Source organism: Apteryx mantelli, chromosome 3, assembly GCF_036417845.1.
Source record: "Apteryx mantelli isolate bAptMan1 chromosome 3, bAptMan1.hap1, whole genome shotgun sequence".
In the NCBI taxonomy this organism is placed as follows: Eukaryota; Metazoa; Chordata; class Aves; order Apterygiformes; family Apterygidae; genus Apteryx; species Apteryx mantelli.
In genome coordinates this window covers 71,056,812-71,068,983 of record NC_089980.1, presented here as the reverse complement: position 1 = coordinate 71,068,983, position 12,172 = coordinate 71,056,812, and the positions used below count along the sequence as shown (strand labels likewise).

Here is a 12,172-nt window from a genome sequence, read left to right as displayed (position 1 = left end):
TGGCAGCTGGGTTTGGTTCAGTTAAGAACTAAATAATGGGATGAGAAGGTGAGGAATGCAGGCTAGGAATGGGGAAGTAATGAAAATGAGGCAGAAATGAAGAACCAGGAGGAGAGAAGAGAAAGACTTGAGTCAGAGTTCTTGGGGGTGGGGTGGAACAGGAGGACTCAAGCTTTGGAGGAAGGCAAGCAGGAGGGCCTGTGCCTGCCAGAGAACCATGGCCCAGATGGTGCCCAAAATGCCAAGTTTCATGGTTCCTCTGAAGTCAGTCAGGGTAGTGGTCAGCCCTAGATTATAAAGACCTACACTCCAGATGTCTAAATGTGGCATCAGCATGTGAAGTGGGGATCTCAGCTGTAATCACAGCCAGAGACTTTAGGGAAGGATTCAGTTGCCTGAACATCAGGATCTGCATCCACTTTGATGCCTTAGAAAATTCCATGAGGTGCCCTGGGTTACCCAAATGACTGTAGACACTTACTTTCAGGCAGCTGAATTCCACCTTGACTCAATTCAGTCCCAGAAATCTGTAGAGAGACTCAAACGCAGACTATGCAGAAGCTTAGGCAGGCTCACATAAATGCTTGCATACAGATACCTAAACGTAAGTACCTAGGTCTATGGTCCGCATCTGAGTCCTAGTTCAAATGTCTGTGAAACCTGCAGGGATAGTATTTCTCTTAACCTTCACTAATGCTGGCTACAGAGTGGATGCCCATGTACTTTTGCTGTAAGTTGCTCTCCTAAATCAAGTGGCTGAGATCTGTGCAGCAGAACAAGAGATTACAACTCACTGGTGCACAAGGGTGTGTTGCTCCATGAGGAACTCTGTTGTTCTTCTGTTTATTTTTTCAAATCCTAGAAGATCAGACATACCACGATGTTCAAAGCCAGGGTGCTCTACTCGGCAAGCTGAGCTGGGAAATGCCAGACTTAAGATTTTCTCCTTTGCTGCACAGCCTTGGTTCCTCCCCAGAGCAGGTGCATCCTGTGGGGAAGAACAGAGTGCATCATGTGATTAAAAACAACAGCAGAATGCAAACATGAGGAGCTTCATTTGGACTGCACCAATAGCCTTATCTCCAGCATTGTCTGCTAGAGCAATGCTTGGATCTTCTGCTTTAATCATGCTTTTTTTCTTCTTTTGGTCTGTTTATATGCCTTGTATGTTTAGAGTGTCTTCATGAAATTTAATTAGAAAATTGGGTGTGTGAAGTTTGTGGTACAATACTCATACTGGAGTAACCCAAGGAGCAGAGGAGCCTTCCTGACATCACTTGGCTCTTGCGCCAAAAGCCAGCTCTGACTGATGCAGCTGTTAATGGGCGTTTAGTCTTTCTGGCTGGGGAGGCAGTTTTGACAAGGGCCCTCAGATAATGCATTTGTTGGATACAGCAGTTAAAGTGCCTTACCCTTGGAGGCCAGGAAGGCTGAACTGGATCCTTGATTGTAGTAGGGTGGTCTGGTAGCATGGTAAAGCTGTTTTCCAGGCTGCAGGCAGAACACTGACAGCTAAAGCAAAGCCCTCTGCTTTCTGTGACACTCTACTCTTTTGAGGCCTCCTAAGTGCTTGTATGGAAGAGAAATCACTTGTGTGAAGGGGCATGCCATGAAAATAATGCTGACTGAAAAGGCAAGTCTTAAAGTACAGAAATGGAGGAAGACAAAAGTTCTCTGTAAATGAGGGGGTAAATCTCTTTTGGGGTCTGTTTACTTTCAGGTCTTGTTTAATCGTGGTGCTTCTTGGACTTGAACCAGTGCAAGAGCAAATTGAGGGGGGCCGCACCACAGTTTTATGCAGTTCCTTCATCCTACTCCTTGTTCTTTAACAATGTGTAGAGCTCCCTTCTGTTTTGTTCATCTTGTTCTTTCCGTGTTCAGAGTGCCTTAAAAGAGGTTCCCAATGGACAAAAACCTCTTTTTTTATCCAGAAACTAGAAGATTCAGGCCCATGTGCATTGAGTACTTCGAGCCCAGTTAAGCTTGCTGAGCATGGCTGTCATGTCTGCCCTAGGACACCTCCTTGGACCCAAAGAGAGACCCCCTTCATCTCTGGTGAATTGTCTGTGCTCATTCTCCCTGGGTTTTCCGGAAATGGGCAGGAAACAGGCAGTTCATCTTCCTAGGATCCTTCATTGTGTCACAGTCAAATACAGTGAGTAAGCTGCTAAAGAAATTTTAGTCCTTTTGGTTCAATACATTCTGAAGTTCTTGTTATCTGTTCTATGACTTCTCAGTCTTCCCACTTCACCAATGGGGTGGGTTGTGTCTTCATGCCCATCTCTGCCGCAAGGACAAAACACTTCTGGTTTATACAAAGGAGAGATGAAACCCACTCAATGGAAGAGCTGCAGATTCTGGAGAATGGCAAATAATTTTTCCAACTTGCAACAGGACCCTCTCACGTGACTTCCTTGGGAGGAGGGTGCCTCTGCTCACCAGGGCCAACGGAGGGGGCATGCTGTCTACTTGCAGCCTGCCCGCATGCTCCTTCTCCCAGGCACTGCTTCATCCTCTCAGGCCAGGTCCTCTACCGCCCCTTTCCTTGGTGTCCTGGGAAGAGCTACAGCCAGGAAACATCACCTCGGTGAGTGCCTCCGTGCCCCTTTTCTAGGAAGCCACCTCTGGAACAGCAGCACCTCTTGGTAACTTCTCTCCCCACCCACTGGTAACTGCTGTTCTCTGGGGCTGTGCCTTCAGGCCCTGACAGACAGGCATTTCTTCCCCAAATCTAGCCTGCAGGCTCTTACCACAGCAACTGCGGGCACCCTGCTGCTCAAGTCCTCCCCCTCCTGCTACGCAGAGATGTCAGCTCATTCCAATAGAACTGCCGTACCTGTCGAGGCGCGTAAATGTCGGCATAATGCACGTAGTGCCCGACTGTTTTAACGAGAGACAAGAAGCAGTCAAAGAGTCATGCTAAAAAGTGCTTTATTGTAGTGAAGTTCCACAGGAGTGAAACAAAAGTCTCCCTGCTGCTGCTTCAAGGCTGAGCCATAAATGGAGAGTTAAGTACTAACCAAATACAAGTTCCTGTATGTACTAACACATTGCACTTCCAGTCATTTTTACAAGGTTATAAGGATGCTGCCAGCATTTTTTATCATTTTATAAATGAGGAGCAGGTTTAGCTCTTGAAAACTGGAATCCAGATGATTTCCTTACAGGATTTATTTTGTTTTTGCTCATAAAAAGAAACCTGAAGATACTAATTCTTTCACCTCAGCCTGTCCAATATTTTAGACTAAAAGCACCTCAGGCCAGGTGACTCTTACTTCATACTTGTCCGTACTGACTTTGTAGGGCTGTAATGGCTCTATATCCTGGTTCAGGATACAATATTAATGCTGGTTAGTGGGCAGATTTTTCTCACGACTAGTAAGCAGGAAGAGGGAATGGCAGAAGGTCCAAGGGCTATTATGGAAGAGTGTGAAAATGGCCTTGATAACAAAATAGCGTTGCATCAGATAGACACACGCATATGACAAATGGCATGGAGTCTGTAGCCATACAGAAAAGGAAGGTGTGACAGGTTTAGAACATGCCAATTTGGAAATTGTCCTTTTAGAGATACAAATACAACACTGTTTATCAACTACTGACTAGATTTCCCACACAACAGGTTATATACAGCATATTCACTAATGTTTTTGCATAACGATACATAGGTCTGTCCACCCTACCTCTTCTGGTGGAAAAACGTGACATGTCAAGCTGACAACAACTTCAGACAACTCCCCCAGTAAAAAATGCTCATGCAGAGCTAGCTTATTTTTCATCCCTTGGAAGTAAAATCTTACAAAGAATGAGCAAGACATCTGTTTTACAATATTTACTTTATACAGTGCAAAGAGAAGGGATAGGCTATTTAAACATAGGACTCTTTTGCATACTGGATCTGGTCTACTTCAAAAATGGGCTGGCTGCACCGCCGAGCCACGTACTCATGTTTGTTCTTTTGATAGGATTCAGACATGGCTCTCAGCCGATAAACTCCAGGAGTCACAGGTAAACTCACACGAGAGTTTACTCCAACAGCAACATTGCAGGTTGCAGTTTCTCCCTCAGAATCCTTCCCTGCAGAAACTCGGTCACTGAGTAGATCCCTTGGAGCCATATATGCTATGTCCTGTGCACAGCTGTTGCATGGATAGGCTGGCAAAGCATCCTGCTTTGACATCGTTGATCTCATAGTTTGAACTGTAAGACTGTAGGAGGGAACTTGAGTGAACAGGCAGCTTTTCGTAGCCTCTTCATAAGAGGGTGGTCTTCCAGGATTCCTCTGGTCCACCTCTCTAAACACTTCATCAGCTGACCTGAAACGGGACCTTTGCTGATACCCCACAGGCAATGGCTTGTTCTCATCAGGCCTGCTTCCCTGCATAATTCTGCAGGAGAGCTGCCTTCCTTTCATTGTGAAGCTGTCTCTTGGAAAAGCCATGTTTTTTCCAGGCCCCCAACTCTGGGTTTTTGTTAGTGTTTTCCTGCGATTTGCAAAAGAGAAGGACATGGAGTGCTTTTTGATCTCTCTGCTAGGTGTGCTGCTGTTCTCCGTGGGCTTGGCTGAAAAAGACTGGGGCCTATTTAAAAAGTTTTTCTGGGGACTAGTTGGTGAATCTAATGGGGAGCTGATGAAAACTGAGCCCTCAGAACCAGAAAAGGAGCTCTCCAGAGAGCAACTGGAAGATGTTGTGGGTAGCGAGTCGTCTGATAATTGTGAGGGCAAGACTGAAAGCCGTTTTTCCAGTGCCTTGTTCTCCAACCTGAGCTGTCCCTGCCGAGCAGGAAAATTGTCCTCGCTTTTGGTTAGCTTCTGGTGCCTTATCCTGCCTTCTAAGCAGTTCTGGAAGGACAGGTCTGGCTCTGAGTACCTCCTGTCCATCGTGCTGACATCATTTGTAAAGTGAGGCAGCGAAGGGGCAGAGACGCATGTTGGATATCTTCTGCTCATGCTGGTGCTTCTCGCTTTGGGCTGCTCCATCTCAGAGGTATGGGGGCCACATTCAGCTTCAGGCTCTGGGCTATCATGGGCAGAACCGCTCTGCTGAGTAGCCCGTGGGTGTTCTGCGGTGAGAAAGAGCCCGTTAGCTAGTTTTTAGTGGCCACCTGAAGGGAAAAGGGGACTTTCCCAGTGGGACCATGCACCCTGGGCAGATGCCAAGCCTTAGTACCTATGGACTTGCAGAGAAGTTAAGGAAACACAAGTGCCCCCAAGGGCAATATCCTGGGAGGGTGCAGTGCTAGTACATGGCGAGCAACTCTGAAGAGGGGAAGTTTTACAGCTGTTGGACATCTGTCCTGCATTCTGTTTGAGGAGTGCTGTCATTTGGAGCTTCTGGAAAGTGTTCCAGCAGCAAGACCCTGCAATAATGTATTGGACCCTCTGCACCTCTCTGCATTTCCACTGATGTCTTCCACTCTCCAATTCAAGAGTTGGAAGCAGCAGCCCCGGGTCGGTGACAAGCCTCAGCCCATCCTCTTACCTGCAGAATTGCCTGTGTGCTCCCAGGACTCCTCGGCCAAAGGGCTGAAAGGCAAGGCCATGTCCTCCCCAAACATTGCTGCGCAGTTGTCTATGAGGAACTCCACCAACACCGTCACCTGCACACAGAGAACCCTGTCTTTCAGGCCAAGGCGCTGAAAACATCTTGAACGGTCTTTCCTGCTCCTGACTGCCCTTTCTGCACCGAAAGCTGTAGCTCTGTGGCTGCAGCTCCATGAAGCTGCTCCACACGAGCCTGGGAGCTGAGGCAGAGAGGTGCCTTTGGCTGCAGCTGTGCTTCGTGGTGAAGGGCAGCCCAGGGCAGGGTGACTTGTGCCAGAATAGCAGCCAAAAGTCAGAGCGGGGGTCCACTCTGGAGCGTGAGGCCTGACGCTGCTGACAGACTGATCGGGCTCAACACAAACAACACGGCATTAGCCACTGCTGTGTCCATGCCATGCAGGGGGCAGGCGGGTAGCTAGGCCCACAGCATGTCCCTTGCTATCTGCATGTGCTGCACTCAAGCTGTGATGTGAAGCAGGGGGCTGCAAGGCAACTGCTGCTGTTGCTCAGAGGAGGCGAGAGGAGAGATTTGCCTGTCACATTGCAGATAGCCCAGCTGAGGGGCACCCCCAATGTGCAGAGGTGCTCCTTCGTTTCGGTTTTGCAGTGGTGGTGGGATCTGGGTGGATGGCTTGCATGTGCCCTGAAGAGGGTAGCTAGCTGCTGAGTTCAACATACCTTGTCATTCATCTCTTTCTGCACTTCCAGCGGGAGCGTGTTGTCCGTGTCTGAGCTCAGCAAGTTTGGCCCAACGCAGATTGCAAGGTTGCTGGAGTCCATCCTGTTGGTCTCTGCGTTTTGGCTGATGTGGTGGAGCACAGCAAGCAAGTGCTTGAGCAAGAGGAGATTTGGCCTGGGCAGTTTGTCAGCCACTCTAAGTGAACACAAACAAAACGTAACATGAATTCAGGGTGCACGGGCTGCTACTTCTTCCTGCAAGCAAGTTAGACTCACCCAAATGAGGCTTCCTCCAAGAAGAGGACTGCATGTGCTTTTTTGCACTACTTTACACAAGTACTCTTCAGAAATCCCTGACTGCAGCTGAGCATGTGGTTACTTATAAGATCTTGAATGACAAGATCTTAACTGAAAGGTGAGCGTTTCAGCACAGTCCACGTTTTTCAGATCAACAGCACTAATAGAGGAGATGTCAGAGACGTCATTGGAGGCTTTCCAAAGGCACATGACAGCCTGTGATTGTTTTCTGCAGCTTTCAAGGCATCCTAAGTCAGCCTCCAAATCTGCTGCTTCTGAAGAACGAAACATGGTGGTGATGTCCAAACATCTGACTTCCCACCCACTAAAGTGAAGACTTGCTGTTGGTGCCTGACCATCAGCGTAGTGACTACATTAGCTGAGATACAGCAACCTCCCTCCTGTTATTATGCTAAGTGTTTCTAGAGCAATCTCAAACACCTTGTGGAAGTGTTATTGCTAGAGAAGTGCTCTTTTGTGCCACTTTCACACTAAATTTACCTCCACAGGAGGACTAGCAAGCTGACAGAGAAGACAGTTTTTTTCCATGAGACTCGCCATTGCCAGAGAAGTCCCCGGCCTCCACCAGCCGCTCCATAACACTGTGACTGGCTACAAAACTTACTCTTTCAAGCCTTCGATTTTTTCCTGCTTGCTTGGCTTCTCCAGAGCTAGCATCCACCTCTCATACAGGTCGGCCAACAGGAGTTTGGAGGGGATATTTCGGAGGAAGTCCTGCAAGGCCAAGATACTGAGATGAGGTTTGGCCAGTACCCCTCAGCCCAGAGGGAGCATCACGGGGACTTGGGCTCCCTAGGAGGCAGGTTGCTTTGAGCTACCTGCTCTCAGAGGTGCTCGTGACCACTGACAGAGCAGTGGGCTGCGTGAGTACGTGCCAAGTTACACTGATATTAGTGCAACAGCAGGGCCTCACACCTTTTAGCCTTCTGTGCATCCCAAAATCTCAGTATTCCTCCCTGAGGAGGATGCTGAGAAGAATGAAGTGAGTTTCCTGTGGGCATGCAGGAAATCAGTGGCAGAACAAGTGGAACAGAAGATCGGGGGAAAAGACAAACGCCAAGCTTGCCTACGCCTGAAACATTTAGTTTGGCTTCAGTGTGGTTTTGGCTTTGAGTCCCACCTGGGCCCATCTAGGCACTCAAGTGGTCCCATGCAGATTTGCAATGTACTCTCACAGCTCAAAAGCAGAAATATTCACCTTCAAGACCACTGCCAAGAGGTGCACAGATTTGCTCTCCAGATCAACATTCCCGCCTTTGTTCAGGTCCTCCTTCAACTCCTTGCGGGCTTTCTCGTTGGCAGCTTTTCTGAAGATCCCCTCAGTGGAAGGGCCTTCCCTATACAAAATAGCCAGGAGATCCTGTAGCAAAAAAAGAAGACAGGGAAGGGAGAAGAATTCCTTGGGTGAAGAAAGGCCGTTTAGCAGGTGAGCATTTGTTCAGAGGCAGAAGTGAGTTTTTGACTGGGAGGTGCTCTTAGCTTTGCTTGGGTTAAGATCTAGTTCTTGCTCCATGTAGATCACATGGGGAGCAACCTCACTGTCCCCCAAGCCACACTCTTTCTGAACTCCACTGACTTCAGTGGAGCCATTCCTGCTTCCTTCCAGAAAGAACCAAGGGATGGATCAAGCCTTTAGGTTTGAATCCCTTCCTTCCCAAGCCAGGTTGAGTGCCCAGCACAGATTGCTTAGGAGAGAAAAAAGCCTCTCTGCTGGGAAAGCCAACTCTGTGGGGAAACTGTCACAAGATTTTTGTTAACTAGAAGATAGGGTTTAGGCAGTTGTCAGTGTCAGTCCATGGCTGAACACTTTGCAACACTTTGCTCAGGGAAATGCAGAAATCCCTGGCTGTTTATGTTGATAAGAGATCCCTTTACATGGCTTTTGTAAGACCACAAGCATGCACACTAGGGAGCAGATCTGCTTCTCCACTTCCTGGGCCTGGGTTGTCTCCACTCCAAAGTTACTTCCTGCAGAAGTTGTATGGTTTGGACCAAGCCTGTAAACCTGATCCCTTTAAATCTGGGATGGAACCTGAACTTCAGGCCTTGCCGGTCAGAAGTGTGCGTGGGGGGGAAACATCAAAATTCCCTGTCTCCTGAGAGCTACAACCCAAGTGCTGGGGATGCTGCCTCGCACGAGAAGTCAGAAGCAGGATAACTACAGCATCAGGCTTGCTTACCTGGACTGGTTGGGGCAGTCTCTCGTCTTCCTCACAAATAATTGCCAGAGGCTGGCCAAAGAGAGGGATCTTGAGGCCAGAATCCAGCTGCTCTGGACAGTCTCCATTGGTAGAGGTTCGTCGCAGAGCAAATGGCCATGATATCACCTTCTTTCTTTTTTTAGTTCCATCTGCTGCAAGCAAAATGAAAGCAAAAATCTGTTTAAAAAAACAGGAGGAGAGAGCTATGCTGCCTTCTGTCTGCGCTCAGTGCCATGTGATACCGAATGAAGAGCAGAGATGCATCTTGAAACAGCAACTCAAAGTAAACAGGGAGAAACTGAAAGACAACCAAGTGGTTACTAAGGAAACAACCACCTCAACTGTAAAACTGTGACTATCCCTCTAAGGACACCTCCTTTCCTGTTTTTTTAACATTCTTCTCACTGCTTGCTTACAGGAAGTGGGAACATACAAGGCAAAGAAATAACCATGAAGTATTTTACATTTACAGAGGTTTTTGGCATCACAGTTTTCTGCAATAACTATTTAAGGCTGATCTGTCACTTGGGCAGCTTGCAATGACAACAATTTTCACTTCACCATTTGAGATGGCCCCATCTAAGTTAGGGTGAGAGTGGAAGTAGGGGCTTCTGTTTTTCAGCCTCTAGCATAGGCTGACTTGAAAAACCCTTGCTCCTGCTCTGCCAATACAGGGGTAGCAGTGCTGTAATGACAGTGCTCCTGTTGTGGCTAATGCTTTACCTTGCCCCTGCTAGACCCCTGAGTGGATTGCCCCAGCAGATGAGAATACCACATTCAGTCCTCATTGGCTCACAGGTCCAAAATCTCTTAGCATGGGATTTGTATCTGCATCTTAAAGAGGAGAGTGTGCGAGGAATTTGGAAGGGATTGTTGTATTGGTATGTGGGTTTTTTCCCCTTCAGAAACTGTGAGGAATGGATCCACTTGCTAGAGAGCTTTCTAAAGAAGTTGCCTTCTGCAAATTTCCTGTAAAGGAGTTGCCTTCTGCTGCAAAATGAAGTTGTCCTATGAAAGTAGAAGTTCTCAGGACTTGTATTTGAGGGCCAGCACAAGTTCTTGTTAGGGAAGGGTTAAAACCCACGAGAAAGACACCTAATGTTACAGTGTCATATAAAACTTCTTTCTGTTTCTGATGCTTCTGACAGGGAGTTCAACATGACAGCTTACTCCAAATCTGGCCCTGCCCTGCTGAGGGTCTCCTCTAGTGTGTTTACAGTACCAGAGGTTTTGCATGGTGAGAGAAAACAAGTGCAGCTGCTGCTGCTGAGAGGGTTTATTTGCCCTGGTGCGTAACCACTGGTAGCTGTACTCGCTTGCAGTGCCACACCTCAGTGCTGACACTCACCGAAGAAGTGAGCACTTTAACTTCTTGTTGCTGCCAAGGAACATGAATAAACCTGGCTCTGAGCACCAAGGAATATCCACCACCTCTGGCACTCAACACCATCATCACTGCCACTGAGCATTCAGGAGAGAGGTCATTTGAAAATGAGTGGCAGTCCAGGGGTTAAGCTGTCTCCAGGGTAGCACTGAGGGTTCTGAATTGCTCTGAATAAAGTGATGCAGTTGGGCTGAAGCGCTAGTTTGCAAGCATTAGGGAAGAAGGCAGCTCCTCAGTTTCTTTTGCAAACTCACCCATCAAGTGGCAAAGTCCCTCTTCAATATCTGATGGGACCAAGAGGGGGCATTTCTTGACCTCAGCCTGCAAGAAACGTGTTCAGGTTACAGAGTCGCCTCGGCAGGAAGGGCCACAAGCAAGCTGCTTCAGCAAGGCAGTGATGTGGGAGAGGCTCCAGGAAAAGCCAGAGGTCGTCAGACACCTGCTGAGGAGACGCCTCGGTCCGGCAAGGACACCGCCTCTCTGCCCCACTGCGGTGCTTGTGGCAAAGGCTGCTGCTGCAGCCAGCGACCCCAAACCGGCCCCCCAAGCCATAGACCCTGTATGATTTCAGGCTGCTGTTGGATGCGGAGAAGGCACAGCCCCGCACAAGGTGTCCCAGCATGGCTGAGAGGGGACAGGCTGCCCACCGGTGCTCTCCCCTGCCACTGGGGAGTTCCTCCCAGACTGCCCCGTGAGGGAGCAGCCGGTGTCCCGATGGCTTCGGCCCCTGCCAGGTTCCCTCCCAAAAATGCCCAGGAGCCCTGGGGACAGCCTGTCTGCTCCCACCGATGGCCAGCCCTTTCTGCATTGGGCTGATGGGAGTCGCCCGCGAAGGGCTCTGCCTGCTCCTGGGAAATGGCAGGCAGCGGGCAGCCCCATGTGGCTCCCCTGCTGCTGCCATCCAGCCGGCTGCACTGCGCCCCGCAGGGCCCCTGGGTGCCTCCCGGGAGCCCCCCCCACTGGGCTAAGGGCGCCTGCCAACACCCGGCAAGGGCTGGGTAGGGGCTGTAGGGGCTGTAGCAAACGTAGGGGCTGCTTACCTCTGACTGGCACTCAATCAAGCTCTCCATGTTCCCAGCATTTAGTGTCTTTGACTAGGCAAGAAAACAAAGACTGAATGTGAGTAATTTGATGCTGTACTTTAGAAATCAGTGCTTTTCAAAGTCACTCTGTTGACAGAGCTGAAACAATAAAGACACTCACGGTATTACAGCTGCTTAACACTTTCATTAGGAGTTTAATCAGGGGAACTCTGGTCGCTCCGGTTTCCTTGGGTCCTTTTGTTTGCCTGTTTGTTGAACAGGGAATGGACAAAGAAAGAGCTCTGTAACACTGAACCCTTCTTTTCTCTTTCCCTGCAAGCCAGTCTAGCATTTAAATATGATCCTGAAACAGCAAGATATCCCATACAAGTCAATCAGAAAGCAATGCTCATTGAAAGCCCCTTTCTCTAATGCACTCAGTCCTGCTGCTCTATGTGCCTCTTTCTATTAAAACAGAAAAAAAAAAAATCCTTCCATTTTCAATCCATGCAAAAAATGAGCAAGTGGTGACAGCTACACGAGATTGGTGTTAATTTGCAAACACAAGGCAAAGCACCTCAGTCAGCTCTGCCTGAGCTACACACAGCAGTGGGTACATCTATCCCCCACCTATATTTCTGTATGTCTACGTACAGCTATATCTGGAGCACTCCACTGACTTTGACCATAACGCCACAGATTTAATCACAGGCAGGACTTACCCGAGGAATGAGTCCAGCCAGAGTTCCTTCACCTCCCGCGAACTGCTGAGAGAAGGAGAAACAGCATCAGCCCCCGCTGCTAGTAATCCTTTGGACAGACACAGGCAACTAAACAGTTCTACCCCACGTGTGCTGCATTATATATGCAGGACGGAGGCAGGTGGAAATTTGCAGAAACAGGAAGAAGCATCATGGGGCAGGACAGAGATGCTGCAAAATTTCTGGCTTCCTCTTTCCTTTTAGAGGAGCTACTTTTTTTTTGTGAAGAAAAAAAATAAAACCCTCGTAGCTGTTATGCACGG

At 48.6% G+C, this 12,172-nt stretch overlaps 1 protein-coding gene across 1 annotated transcript; it reads right to left on the bottom strand.

Moving 5' to 3' along the window:
* Positions 1 to 3,868: 3,868 nt before the first annotated feature.
* On the bottom strand, positions 3,869 to 11,950 carry LOC106497932 (T-cell activation Rho GTPase-activating protein-like). The gene is made up of 10 exons (XM_067294765.1): positions 11,871 to 11,950; positions 11,330 to 11,414; positions 11,167 to 11,220; positions 10,381 to 10,447; positions 8,722 to 8,894; positions 7,740 to 7,901; positions 7,146 to 7,255; positions 6,224 to 6,419; positions 5,484 to 5,601; positions 3,869 to 5,064 (listed from the first exon to the last, which is right to left on the bottom strand). Exons 2-10 carry the CDS (start codon positions 11,354 to 11,356, stop codon positions 3,869 to 3,871), a joined length of 2,103 nt encoding a protein of 700 aa, XP_067150866.1. The 5' UTR covers positions 11,357 to 11,414; positions 11,871 to 11,950.
* Positions 11,951 to 12,172: the final 222 nt, after the last annotated feature.